This window comes from Lycorma delicatula, chromosome 4 (genome assembly GCF_047948215.1).
Source record: "Lycorma delicatula isolate Av1 chromosome 4, ASM4794821v1, whole genome shotgun sequence".
Lineage (NCBI taxonomy): Eukaryota > Metazoa > Arthropoda > Insecta > Hemiptera > Fulgoridae > Lycorma > Lycorma delicatula.
The window spans coordinates 182,452,463-182,468,064 of NC_134458.1; the positions used below are offsets into that span (position 1 = coordinate 182,452,463).

Sequence of the window (15,602 nt, forward strand, 5' to 3'; positions counted from 1 at the left end):
CAGGATGGGCCGATCCTCCATTGCCTCGTGTCTTGACCAAATAGGTTCAGGGGCGACCTCCAGTTCTTCTGCCGGCTTCCCTTCCATTATTATGGAGGGGCTGGTAAGATAAACAAAAATGAAATAAAATAAATTAAATGTCAATATTGTAGCTTGTGTACTCAAACTACTAACCAAGCTATCGCTTAAACCAATAACGCCAGTAAATAATATTAAATTATCAGTACTGAGAAATAATATTTATTTAATATTATCACAAGATAAGACAACATAATATTATTAAGTATTGTCCATTAACTAATAAAAAGATAATGTTATCGATAGATAAAAAAACTTCAGTCCTCAATGCAAATAATGAAAATAGCTTCTATTGTCAGAGGGAATAAAGCTGACCTCGTAAAAGGCAAAATAAAAAGTAAGCCCGTCGATAAAGATAATCAAAAAATTCACCAGACATTTCCGTTAAAATTCGGCAGATCAATCCCGATTGTCTGTACCAGAAAATTCACCTTAAAACCCAACCAAAAATGATGTAATCGTGGAGCCAACAAAATACACATCCACTCGACTAGCATGTTAAAGATTTGAAATAATAACATTTTAAATTAAAATTTTTTATTGACCGAACAAATATTTGTTCCAAAAATTTTAATGTATAATGTATTTTAATATGAAATTATAAAAAATTACTGAAGATGGGGTTTGGCCATCTTCAGAGTGTTCTTTAATTCTGTACTTTGTGGAGTGGCTGAATAAGTTTATATTATATAATTAGCTATAAATTACATACAGAGAAAATATGGACTACAAAAAATTTAATTTAAATAAATTAATACATGTTTTATAAATTATTAATTAATTGTTAAAGAGTGAGATTTAGAGGTTGTTGTCTCAATTATCATTAAAATGGTTTAAATATGCATTTGTATGTATTAGAAAGGAAAAAAATATACTTACCCTTTTTAATTCTTAGAAATACAAAAAGAATTTATAAAAGAAAAATCATAAAAAGATTTAGTATTTACGGACTACATAAGGCATCCGCGATTGTTTATCTAGTATTAGAAGATAATGAAGAGAATAAAGACTGTCAAAGGAAAGCATAGATTATATACATAAAGCAGATATTTAAGGAAGTCAGATATAGTGGACATTTTAAGAATACAAGGTAGTAAGGGATGGAAAAATTAATCAAATTGGTTATGATGTTTGAGCAAAAGAAAAAGAAGTAGCTATGAATGGTTTTGTATTTAAAACATATAACGTATGTGTCTATTGAAGTAAGTCTGAAACTTTTGTAAAGCTAAACTTTGCAGTTTTTACAGTTGGGTTATTTGTGTAGCCAGCATTTGCGTAGCCATTAAAATTAAATATTCCTTCAATTGGGTAAATCAGATGAAGTTACAAGATACTCTGTCTTTGATATAAAATTGGTTTAAAACATTACAAATGACAATATTTTGAATTATTTGGATAAAAAATGTATAATTTACCTTCAATTCTGATGGTAAACAGATTACAATTCTGATGAAACATATTTCCATCGTGGTTATATCTTATTCAGAGAAGTGAATACAAGTCAGTAAGTTGAAAGTGTCAAAAGTATTTAAAATTTATAAAATATAATTTTTTATGCAGTTACTCAATAATATTTTTTAATGGGCCAAATTATGTAATTGAATAAAATTATTGTAATCAATAATTCTCTTGAATACCACTCCCCCTTATTATCTCTTTCCCTACTTTTCCCATGAATTACATGTAAATAGTGCCCTTTACATACAAGCGCTTATATACCAAATTTCATAACTGCAGATTAAACTGTTTCTTAGTTAAAAAGACAAACTGAGGTCAATATACATGCTTGTTGTGTACATTTGTAGTTTTATAACAATGATTTTTGAATTCTGGAGACCTCAGAACTTAAGGAATATAAGAATCGAGGTGATTAATTCGTTTGGTTGTCTTCTGTAATAGCTCTTAAAAATTAATGTGCAGTGCAATTATTAGGAAGCAATTGAATATGGAACAGAATAAAAATTGAATTTAAATGAGCATAAAATTAATGATATTGAAGTTATCATTCTAATTGTATGTAATATTATAAAAGTAATATAACTGATAAAATATGATATATTAAAAATAAAATAATTGTAATTATCACAATCTTTTAGTCATGTCGTAATTAAATCATGCTTGTATGTTATGATAGATCATTCTGTTTTATATATATATATATGTGTGTGTATTTTTTTTTTCATCTTTTGTATAAAAGTTGATTGTACAGCGTAAAATTCAAATAAATGGTTCAATTTTCAGAAGTAATTTAGGCATTAAAATAAGTAAAAAAATTACCAAAAACAAATATTCAGATACTTCGTTTTCTGTCAGTTTGCCTTTTTTTATGTAATATAGACAAAAATTTGTGTATCTAAAGAAGAGACTAAGTATTTTACTAATATTTGTTATTCATATTAAATTCGACACCTTCTACAAAATAGATAAAACTTGTAGATTTTATGTTTTTAAATTTATAAAATGATGAAAAATTTCGTTTTTTTTTTAATTCTTTGTAATTGATAGCTCAGTTATTAGGCAATAAGCTGAATTGCATAGTATTTTTTTGAATACCAGATCTTATTTATTATGCAGAAAAGAACCCTCAACTAAATTATAAAATAATATTGTATGAAAATTGTTAACTTGAAGTAAAAATCTTTTCCCATTAAATCTGTTAATAATATTCATTGAAAGCATGTAAATCACAAAACATGTCCTCTAAAATATGTGACGAACTCCCAGTTGAAATTTCAGTACATGTCCGTTATCTAATCGACCCTTCATTTATCAAATGCTATAAAACAAGATTAATTTCCACCAAAATATTGTACACAAGCTACATTATTGATATTTAATTAGAATATTTATTTTATTTCATTTTTGTTTATCTTACCGGCCCCTCCATAATAATGGAAGGGAAGTTGGCAGAAGAACTGGAAATCACCCCTGAGCCTACGATGTCGAGACAGGAGATATTGTAGGATGCCCATCCTGGTTGTTACTGGTGCTGTAACATGTGACTCGTTGGTGGAGGGCAGGAAGCAAACCAAACGGCTGAAGGTGAGGCAGTCTTCCGCCGAGGAGGAGGACATACCCGTTGACATGGAGGTGATGGTACGGCGGTTTGTAAAGCTAGCCAAAGAACTCAGGAAAAATGTGGATAAAGATGTTAAAAGAAGTATAAAGGGAATTGATACGGAGTTCACTGCTGCTGTTAAAGACGTACGGAGACTGGTTCGTACTTCAACCAGAGCTATTAGGAAGAACCAAATGGTTGAGGCGACTCAACATTGGTGGTTACAGGGTAGACATTGGTGGTTGCAGGGTAGACATTGGTGGTTACGGGGTGCCCGATACTAGGTGGATTGGACAGTGGTGTCAGGGTAAAGGATATGGCTGACTTTATTAAAAGGAGTTGGCCAAGGAAGGCCTACCGTAACCCGTACACAAAAATGCCGGATAGGAGTTATTCCCCCCCAACCCACCACAAAAAAAGAAGTAACAGTTATGGACATCAAAGAGATTACTGAGAGCAGACTGATGGAAAACTTGGTGGTGAGGCATCGTCAGGCAGCATGGATGATGAGCACCCCGAGACTAGTAGCAAGGAATATATTGTCGGCAACCATGGAGGCGACGCTTATTGGCGAAGAGTCAGGAGGACGGGTACCAATTAGGAATGTTTTTCACATGGTCTGTGTTGATTTCTATAGTGAGAATGATCTCGCCCAGGCGCTGGTTGGCGCGTTTCAGAACGTTAGTAAGAACAACGGAAACTTTGAAGACATTCAAGCTGAGATCAACGGAGGGGAGACTGCAGTATACGTAAGAAAAATACTAGAATGTGAAGGCATGATAGCGGGACGTAATTACTACGTCACCTTCCCGAGTGACAGAACTCCCTCTGTCTGTCAGGGGTGAACCACTGCCGGAACAAACACATGGGACGGAGACACTTATTCTAAAGTCTAATACATCATACGCGGACTTAACTTAAAACTATGAGATTGGATGTTAGCGTTACAGGGACAACAGAGATACTACCCGTACGTAAATGTGGGTAACGTATGGGGATTAGAGTTAAGGAAGGGGTTATTGGTTTGCTTGGTATTTCTCCCGCTACCACCCATTCGGTCGCCCTAAAGCATAAGACCGAATGTCTGTGCCACAAACGGCTACTGAGCCTCTAAACAATTTAGTGACCAGTGTCCTAAATATCTCCTAGAGCTTACCTAACAGCGTAAGCGGACTAAGCGCGTTGCCATACACCACCGGCTTACGTGCCCCAATCGCTCACTTGTCATATATTTACTAAAATGGGTAGGCGCACCCCGTCAACTACTAAAAATGTGTATGACAACATGAATTAAAATTTACTTCGTCTAGACAGCAATTCGCTGTCACGCCTAGTTCGCTAAATGCCAGCAAGTACCTGTCCACCATTAAAGCGCTTGGAGCCTTAATCTGTCCGGTAGCCAGCTATATCTCTCAGCTAGCTTCCTACAGTAGCGCGGTAGGAGTCTTTTCCCTTAGGCAAACTACTGATGTCGATTGAACAAAGCAACCGCATCAAGAAACTCCCACACGATCCGACAATGCGGCTCTCGCCAAATTGACTCGCCGCTTGTGAGTGGCCAATTTTCCCCTTGACCACTAAGTTCTTGGGTGGCCCGGTCTCTGCACCCCCCTCCACCAAGAGCATGGCAGTCAAACATCAGGTGTTAATTTGACTGGACCTCCCCGCAGACGCACAGCTCATCAGCTGCTAGGCGGAACCGAAACAGATATTGGTTCAAATTAACATGATTGGTAACCTGAGCACCCGATGCCATTAAAAACAAATTCGAGACATACCATACCCCCAGATCCCGTATAAACTTGTACAGGGATCTTCCCTCCTTAGTCGTGGTGTCCCATTCCAGCTGCCATGTTTCCATCACGGGCTCTGCAGCCTCTTCCGCCGGCGGGAGTGGGGCAACTGAACGAAATTTAGATCCGGTGCATTGTGATCACCTTTCTGTTCCCAGCTCGAAACCGCATCACAAATACCCCGGCCTCTTCGCAATGTCCTCATGGCTGCCCGAACTTTCACCACTAATTCGATTGGGAGAGCCTTTCCCAATACGGTGGTAGCCTCGTAGGAGGTTGTTTTAAAAATACCAGTGCATACAATTAAGGCTCTGCGCTGGGTACTACTTAGATTTTGAAAAAAGTGCTCTATTCATATCCAACCTATGCGCCCAAACGGGCGCCGCGTAAGAGATCATGCTTTCGAAGACACCTTGGTACACCATGTACATTTGACGGCCAGACAATCCATAGCCTGGGTCGTGACTCCTGGGAATGTCAATCCCAGAAACCTGTCAAATACCAGGTTCCACAGCAGGGGACCGAGAACGGAACTCTGCGGGCTTCCCTTGGTGACGGAATTTTCCACAGGTAGGTGCGCATCTAAACAGAGCCGTACGATTAGACAAATAGTCATTTACTACGGCCTGCAGGGCTACGGGATCATTGTGGCGTTCCAACTCATAAAGGACAGAACTCCAACACAAGGAAGGAATTGCTGCCTCTATGTCTATAAAAATTACCAAAACATTTACTGTCGGCGCTTTCCACCTCGGCAAGAGCATTTAAGATGCAATTCTCGGTGCCAACCCCTTTCGTGAAACCGTACTGACCTTGATTTAGAAAACAGTTAACTTCAATGCTTTCCCAGAGCCGTTCCATAACCAGCCTTTCAAGCAACTTGCTGATTACAAGAGGCTGATGGGCCGATAACTGCCGACCTCACTAGGATACTTTCCTGGTTTTAAGAGCACCCTCACCAAAGCCACTTTCCAACAAGTCGGGAAGCAGCCCTAGCTAAGGCACCCCGTGCCTTAAGCCATAAACAGCCTGCCAAGCGGCTCTGTTTATGATAGACAGTAGATAGTAAAATATATCCGGTTCAAGTTGATCAATCCCCGGAGGGGGCTAAAAACGCTGGAACGTTTAAGCAGGTAGTGATGACTGCCATCATCAAGGATGACACCGTATACATTCAAGGACCAGAACTGTTGTTCTCTGCACACGCAATCTGAGGGCGATATGCAGGCGGAGGATGTAATAAGGGGCTTGGGGAGGTGGCGGACCCTGAGCTACCTGATTTACGGATTACGATGCGACCTGGTTACGGAAAAACGAAGACTGCTATTTGCAGACTGCCATAAATTGTAAGGCGGCAACAAGGTGCTTGACCTGCGGAACCGAGGGGCACAGAACAGGGGCGCTTCCTCGTGCCCTAGAGGACCCGGAAAAGACATATTTGAGGGAAGTCGGGGGTGGACCGGCTGCACAGCCCCACCAAAATGAAGTATATCCAGATAAATCTAAATCACGCTAGGCTGGCAAATGACCTGCTGGCCGCATACTCATTGGAGATGGGCGCGGATGTTGTGCTTATCTCCGAGCCGTACGACACCCGCTCTCGACCCGGATGGCTGCTATATGGCGACGGGGGTTCGTTCGGCTTTGTGGTAGCATATGTGCACTACAAACGTGATGTGCACCTCGATAGAAGCTTCGGGCGAGAGTCGGGGTCTTCTTATATTCGTGTCATATGACGCCGAATATTACGATCGAAAGATTTGAGTAGGCACTGACTGCTTTGGCCAGAGACATTCTTACGCACCGTCCTGCTCTCCTGGTGGGAAACTTCAACTCGTGATCTACGGGTAGGGCCTCCGCCAGGACGGTTATCAGGAGAAGGTTCCTTGCGGATACAGCTGCTACTTTGGATTTGGTTTGCCTGAACGTGGGCGGTATCCATACCTTCAGAAGAGGCACAACTGGATCTGTGGTCGATCTTACGTTTGTAAGTTCTGAGCTGGTTCCGCGTGTCTGTGAGTGGAGGGTGAGGGACGACCTGTCTGGAAGTGACCACAAGCCTATTGTCACTGTGATGTCGGAGGAGAGAAACGGCAGGGATGGCCTTCCCATATTTGTTGGGTGGAGAACTCGGGACCTTGATTCGATTGCCTTCGTGGAGACGCTTGACTTGAGTGAAGTCTGCGCCCCTGGCTTAACGGAAGAGAAGGACTAGTGGACTCGTTAGAGATGGCCTGCGGCGAACTCCCTAGGAGACATATTAGAAAGGGGGAACTCCCGTCTGTTGATGGTCGTCGGAGATTGCTGACGAGAGACGAGTGTGTCTAGCGGCCACAAGGAAAATGACTAGGATCCGTTTCCCTGTCCTGAGGGATATATGTATGGCACAATACAAGAAGGACCTTGCATCTTACATTCGAGAGGCTAAACGGAAAGCATGGAATGAGCTAATTGCGGAGGGTAGAGGCAGACCCTTCGGATAGGCCGTACACTATATTGGTGAAAAGGAGGATGAGACCGAGGGTCCCTTTAATGCAGGACTTCCAAGACGTACGGGGCATAATCAGTGGCCTTTTTCCGCGCGGGCAGGAGGTAATGACTGATGACGGGGACGATGGAGAGATTCCACCTCCTTTTACACAAAAGGACTTATTGAATGCAACGTTTCACATGCCCCCGAGGAAGGCGCCGGGCCCGGACCGGTTGCCGAATCTGGTGATAAGGGTGGGGGGTCCGCCTCGCCCCGCCCCGGATGTATTTCTTGAGGTATATGATGCTTGCCTCGCAGACGGGGTATTCCCCCACAAGAGGAGATGCCAGCGGCTGGTGTTGTCCTCAAGCCGGGGAGGCACTCGGCGTTACCCTCCTCGTACCGGCCGTTGGCCATGATAGACGTCCTAGCGATAGTGTTGGAGCGTATGCTTCAGTGTAGAATATCCGAGGTGGTGGAGAGGATGTGCGGACTCTCTACCAGCCAATACGGCTTCCGGAAGGGGAGGTCCGCCATTGATGCGGTGGGCACTGTGTGCCAGATTGCGGAGAAAGCCGCGAGGAGGAGCCGAAGGCGATGTGCATGTTCGTCACCCTTGACGTGAGAAATGCTGCATTCAACTGCATTTCTCACGTCGCAATAATGGGCTCGCTAGTGGAGTGTGGAATTCTGCTGTACCTCCGACGGATGATTAAGTCATATCTAACTGGGCATAGGCTTGTTTACTGCCTGGAAGATGGAACAACAATTGAGCATAATCTATAAGAGGAGTACCGCAGGGGTTGGTCCTCGAACAGATTCTCTGGGTGCTGTCTTATATCGGGATCTTCTGCTTCTCCCTTCCGCCGGGAATGATCCTAGTGGGTTACGCGTATGACCTCGCTTTGGCGGTGGAGATTGACACAGTTCGTGAGGCTACTGTTGTGATATGCGATGCTTAACAAGCATCAAAAAGTGGATGGCGGGGGGTGGGCCTCACGCTTGTTTCTGATAAAACAGAGATGTTGGCAGTTTCTTTCACCAGGAGACACCCAAAGATGAGATTCTTCTTGGAGGGAAGACAAATCGAAGCCAGACCTGTGATTAAATACCTTGGGGTCTGGTTTGAACACAAGCCACCGAGGCAGCTGCCAAAGCGGAGAAGACGAGGTTAGTTGCCAATCTCCTACCCAACTGCAGTGGTCCGACCCACTTGCGGAGCAGACTGTTGGTGGGAGTTGCAAAAACTACGATGTTGTACAGGTCTGAATTTTGGGGAAGCATCACTAAGTACGCAAAATATTTAATACAACTCGAGGCTTCACACAGTATATGCTCTTTACAGATAACCTGCACTTATCGCACAGTTTCTAAGGAGACAGCCAAGGTCTTGGTTGGCCTTTTACATATAGACCTGCTGATTGAGCAAAGGAAGAAACTTCAGGCATTGGGACCTCTAATCTCCTGTAGATAAGAGAAAAATTCTCCTGATATAGAAGAGGAGTTAGGAATCTGGCAAAGCAGGTGGGACGGGAGGATGAAAGGGCGGTGGATGCACCGCATTGTCAGAAATATTAGAACCTTGTACCGGAGGACTCGTGGCTTGCTGGGTTACTCTTTAACGCAGTTCCTGGCAGGCCATGGAGACTATGGAGCTTACTTGTACAGATTGTGTGCCGAGGAGGAGACCTCTCTACATGTTTATTTTAGTTATACACGATTTGAGAATGTATACCAAAAGATGCTGGAGGCCTTGGGAGCAGAGGTCATGTTTAATCCAGAAGACACTCAGAGAATTATGATGAGAGGACCCCTTGAATGGAAGGTTATAGAGGACTATGTTAAGAAAGTGAATAACAGATTATCTGCCTCAGAGGAAGCTCAACAGGGAATTCAATGCCGGGCTGGATAGGCCTGTGGCTGAGTGCTTAGAGGGCCCTCCGACCATGTGGCGATCGTCTTTGCACAATGAGGTCATGGGCCCTCCGCATACTGGCATCTGATGGTTGTATACTTCCCTTGTCAGAGGTAATGCTCCAAGAGCAGTTCCAGAAGGGGAAGGAAAAAAAAATATCCTCTAAGTGTTAAGGAAATATGAAATATTCCACTCATAAAGAGGAGTTCTAATACCATTTTAATTTTTCAAGCAAACAACCTACATTATATGTATGTATTTCTAAAGTAAGCTGTTAACAGAGTCAAAATAGTTTAAAAATTTAATCAGTATTAATAAAAACTTCTATCCCTAAAAATAAAAAAAAGGCTTTTTACACTCTACCTATAATTTTTTTTTTTTAATTATTTGTGAAAAATATGAGTGTTGTCCAAAAAAAGAGCTGTTGGAAAAAAAGTTCATTGCATGTAATTGGAAAACTACTTTTCTATGTAGCTGCTAAATCAATTGAGACACTTGTCATATCTTTAATGAATTTTTGTATCCCTTCATCAATAAATTCTGTCACCTGATTATGTAGCCATTCAGTAACACCTGTCTGGAGCCCCTCCTTGTTATCAGAGTGTTTAGTTGCCAGCTATTTTGTTAATTTGGGGAAAAAAACAATTAACATTATCACTTGGATCCAGATGCGGGATTATGGAAAATTTCCCATCCAAATTAATCAAAAATTCTTCAGTATGGGAGCCTTGTGCAAACGTGCACGCATTGCCCTGGATGAACAAAATCCTAGAAGTCAACCTGTTGTGTCGCTTGTTTTGGATCACTGTTTTATTTAATCATTGCATAATATTTTTAATTATTTTTTTTTGATAAGAAAAAAGATTGGTTTTGTTATCTGTAGATTAGCCATCAGGCATAACTGCATATTCTACACTTATTTTCATTTTTATTTTTTGATGAACTGTCATAATCACATTGGCTAATTGATCTGCGGTAAACTCAGTGGATTCATACTTATTGCTAATGTGATCATAAACAAAGAAAATAACAAAAATAGTCTAAAAAATTGTATTGGAAACAAAGGAAAGATTATATGCTACTAATTGTTTAAAAGTAGTGTAGATGATTAGCAGTAGCCTTCCAATCAGGAAGGGTAATAGCTAAAGTCCTTACCAGAAGTAGTTATATTTTAAGGCTAACAGTCCTTGATTACTATCGTTGCTATTATTCAATTGTTAGATTGCTACAAACCTCCCCTGTTAATCTACGGATGCATATATGTTAGGGATAGTAATATAGTACATTTGGAAAGTTGCTGTGCACTGGAATTGTGTAAGTTTAATGATGAAACTTTCTTAATTATTACTTTGTATTTTTATTTCATTATTTTATAGAAATGGATATTATAATAACTGGAATAGTTTATTAAAGGAGTTGAAAATGACCTCCTCCAGCATCAATACAACACTGCACACGTTTCAATTTGTTTTCAAACACTTCAACCAGCTTATGTATTGGAATGTCTCATAGGGTTGTTATTGCGGTTTTTATTTCGTTAATCGTGTGTGGTCTATTGTGATGTATTCCTTGTTTCACTGCCCCCCATAGAAAGTAATTTGGGGGAGTCAGATCAGGTGATTGTGCAGGTCAGAAACCCGTCGAAATGATTTATTCACTAATCATAAAAAAGACATTGACCTGTTACTGGTCCGTTGAGGCGCCATCTTGTTGGAACCAATCATGATTGATTTCCATTTCTGTTAACTGATTAATGAACTTTGTTAAAACAGCAAAATAACAATCGCTATTAACTGTATTTAAAAAAAAAAATTGGACCCACAATAATGACCGTTCTACTCACACCGACCCAGACTCCAGTTTTCACTTCTTATAATTCATTGGGGTTAGTAGTCAACCATATTCATGTATTTTGTGAATTAATGTACCCTCCCAGATGAAACCATACTTTATCTGTAAAAAAACGTAATGTCATGATAACCTAACATTTTGGTCAGTAAAATGTTAAACCATTGATAATAATTTAGTTTTTTGGCATGATCTGTAGGTTTCATTTCTTGAACATGCATTATCTTTTAGAGGAAAAGTTTCAGTTCTTTTCTTACAGCTTTACGTGCAGTAGTAGCAAGTCCGATATCTTGCTGCAGTGCTAACTTACACAATAACTTTGATAACATTAATACAACATTTATACAATAACTTTCAGCTATAGCATCCAAAATACAAAGCAGCTTCTGTCATTTAGTTTAGTTGGTCTTCCACTTTGATCAGTATTTTCAACAGAGCCTGTTGCTTGAAATTTTTTGGTAAGAGTTTGACTGTATTGCCATGAGTAACAGGAGTATTTGAAAACTTTTCAGAAAACTTGTCCTTCAGTAAATCAGTATAATTCTCACATTCACGAAAGACATGTTCAACAAGAAAAAACATTCCTCTATTGAAAGAACCATTACATTTCTTGCAACTGTTGATTCCTATAAATGAAACAACACGAAAACGAAATGAAGGAGTATTCAATCACAACTCGGCTACCGACTCTTGGTTTATTACTGAGCAACATCCAATGAACCCACAGGGCAACCAATGTAACGCTGAAAGTACAGAATTCACCACATAATTTTAAAGCATGCTCTACACTTTGACTTTCCAAATGCACTGTAGTTTGGCCTTAGCGTAAAGCTGTTGAGGGAATCAGTGTGACCAATCCAACTCCTATGGCAGATTTTCAAGTAATAAAGGATAAACAGGGGGAGGAAAAAAGAAGGATGCAGACCAGCTCGCAGAAGGACTGGCTCTATTTGGGATATGGTCACATTTGAGCTTTTGATTTCAATACTCATTGTGTATCTCTAGTTTTCTTCATTTGTAGATGGTTATGTACTTTTATACATGAAACTCTTAATGTTTATATTCTTCATTAAAATACAGGTTGACTTACGGGAAATGGTCAGTTTTCAAATGAGCAGTACGAAGTTAATTTACAAAATAATATTATTTTATTGTTACACAAATAAAGGTCAAAACATACTATTGGATTAAAAATAATAATTTTTTTGAAAATCATCTCACTCATGTGTTGACCATCCATTTGAATGCAAGTTTCCAGCCTCTTTATAAAATCATCCTCAACTCTATTCAACATGTCTGGTTCAATCAAATACACCTCTTCTGTAATTGCATCTTTCAACTCTATTAAATTTCGGGGTTTGTGAGCAAAAACACATTCTTTCAATTATCCCCACAGGAAATAGTCACAGGAGGACAAATCTGGTGATCTTGGTGGCCACGGTACGTCACCAAAACACAAAATCAGCTAGCCAGGAAGTATGTTTCTTACAACTGCCATGGATGTGCAGGCAGTGTGCACTGTGGCACCATCCTGTTGGAAGTAAATGTTTCTTATATTTAATCCTCACCTTTGAAGTTCTGGTCCAAGAAATGTATTCAACATGTGAACATAGCGTTGTGAGTCCACTGTCACTGTGATGTCAATTTCCTCAAAAAAATAACTGCCCGATTACTCCAAAGGGCAACCGTACACCAAGCAGTAACTTTCAGTGAATGGAGAGATTCATCATTAACGTTACAGGGATTTTTAGGGGCCCAGTAATGAAAGGTTTGTTTGTTTATCGAGTCGTTTAGGTGAAAATGAGCTTCATTGCTCACTGACAGCATTTGTGTTATCATTAAACAACACTTAATACATGCTGCATAGTTTTTTCTTTGTTCATAGTCCCCCATTTTGAGTTACTGGACCACCTGCATTTTATAAGGATGGAGTTTCAAATCAAGTTGTAAAATCTTTCTCACACAATGATGGCTCATGTTTAGTTCTTGTGCATGTCTGTTTGCAGAATGACTCAGACTCCTGATTAATGCCGTTCTCACTCTGGCAGTGTTTTCGGGTGTCCTTATGGTTCTTGCAGGGTCTGATGGCTTTCTCATTGTTATTGTTCCTGTTCTAAACACCTCAACCCATCTTAACAGTATGTTTCAGCTTGGAACTGTGCCATTCTGACCGATGTTAAAGTGGCGACAAAAGATCCGCTGTGTTGCGATAACAGACTCATTATTTTGAATAAAAGTATCATACACGAAAACACGATGATGTATCATTCACTGCTCCATTGTGACTAAAGTGGTAGGTTGCACTCAAGTGAATTACCTAACCTCAATCTCCCCACCACCTGTAACAAAAATACACTTGCTGTTCAATAAACATCTGTTTCCCGTAAGTCACCCTGTGCATATATAGATATATATTTTCCTACCATTGGATTAATTATTAAATTTCTCTACTATAATTTAATAATTGTTATTTACTTACTATCTTACTTACTATGTTTTAGGAAGTAGCACAGCTTGTGTCATAGTTCTTAATAGACAGACTAGTACTGTGTATACAGCCAACATTGGTGATAGTGGATTTGTTGTTGTACGACATGGTGAAGTTGTTCATAGGTCAGAAGAACAACAACATTATTTTAATACACCATTTCAATTATCGTTGCCACCACCTGGACATAGCGGCCTTGTTTTAAGTGACAGGTAGTTATAATTAAATTTCTGCATTTTAAAATATTGTTATTTCTTGTATATTAACATAAAAGTTCCTTTTTTTTTGCTTTTTCTAGTTCAAATAATCTGGAAGTGCATGTATTTATTCAATTTTTTTGTGAGAAAGTTATTGTAATTTAAGAAATTACATGACTATGACTGGCATGGTTAATGCCTGTGTATAAAATTACATTTTTTTTTTTTACTGTTTAGTGACCATATTTTCCAGGTACGTCTCGCAGAAATTTCTGTTTTGAAAAAATAAACATACATATATGACACATACAGACACGTATAATATGTACTATATATACTGTACATCATAAAAAGACTGTAAACATAAAGACCTGTATGTATGGTAACTCCCTTTTTTTATATTTGTAATTAAAGTATGCTTGAATTATTGTACATTAAAACATTTTTGTTTCTTGTGAATATGTTTCACTCTGTAAAATATTTATTTCATCACATATTTCTAAACAGCATATGATGTATCTACTTTTTTTTGTCTTCAGTCATTTGACTGGTTTGATGCAGTTCTCCAAGATTCCCTATCTAGTGCTAGTCGTTTCATTTCGGTATATCCCCTACATCCTACATCCCTAACAATTTGTTTTACTATTCCAAATGTTGCCTGCCTGCACAATTATTTCCTTCTATCTCTCCCTCCAATGTTAAAGCGACTATTCCAGGATGCCTTAATATGTATAAGTCTGTCTCTTCTTTTAACTATATTTTTCCAAATGCTTCTCTCTTCATAAATTTGCCGCAACACCTTTTCATTTGTCACTTTATCCACCCATCTGATTTTTAACATTCTCCTATAGTATCACATTTCAAAAGCTTCTAATCTTTTCTTCTCAGGTACTTCAATTGTCCAAGTTTCACTTCCATATAAAGTGACGCTCCAAACATATACTTTCAAAAATCTTTTCCTGACATTTAAATTTATTTTTGATGTAAACAAATTATATTTCTGACTGAAGGCTCGTTTCGCCTGTGCTATTTGGCATTTTATATTGCTCCTGCTTCGTCCATCTTTAGTAATTCTATTTCCCAAATAACAAAATTCTTCTACCTCCATAATTTTTTCTCCTCCTATTTTCACACTCAGTGGTCCATCTTCATTATTTTTACTACATTTCATTACTTTCGTTTTGTTCTTGTTTATTTTCATTTATTTTCAACGTATCATTATAATTTACTTAGTACTTGATACATTATATTACTTACATTAATTTATTAAGTAATTGTTATTTAAAAACACTACTTAGTATTTAATTATATTAATATTAGTGTCCAGCTCAATAAATTATACACAATTACTCATTTTCTACAATCATAAAAACAGTGCAATGTATATTCTGTCAGTTTAAATAAACTTACTTCCTTAAATGATTGATTTAGTAGAAGATTACTCATGTTTGATAAATTTTTAACTTGAGTAAAATTAGTGATCAAAAGAAAGTTTGAATGAACGATTTTTAAAATGCTAAAGGTGACCGATTTATTTGGAGATAATTTATTATCTAACCTAAGGCCAGCATTACAACGAGTTGCTTCAGAAAACACTGAGGAGAACCAGGTAATTTAAATGCTATACCTATTTCTTGTTAAGTGTATCTATTGTGTATTTGGCTGTAATGATTGGAATTAATGAAAATTTAATTCCATGAAAAGTAATGGTTTGTGTGTGTGTAAAGGAAGAGAGGATTTTATGTTTTTTAAATA

General features: G+C 38.7%; 1 protein-coding gene across 2 annotated transcripts in view; it reads left to right on the plus strand.

Annotated features, from left to right (window-relative positions):
* The window catches only part of LOC142324133 (protein phosphatase PTC7 homolog), a 50,490-nt gene that overhangs the window by 20,553 nt on the left and 14,335 nt on the right, over positions 1–15,602 (plus strand). For both annotated transcript variants that reach the window (XM_075364814.1, XM_075364815.1), the window contains exon 3: positions 13,664–13,862. In XM_075364814.1, the coding sequence (XP_075220929.1) occupies positions 13,664–13,862 (199 nt within the window). The remainder of the gene's footprint in view (positions 1–13,663; positions 13,863–15,602) is intronic.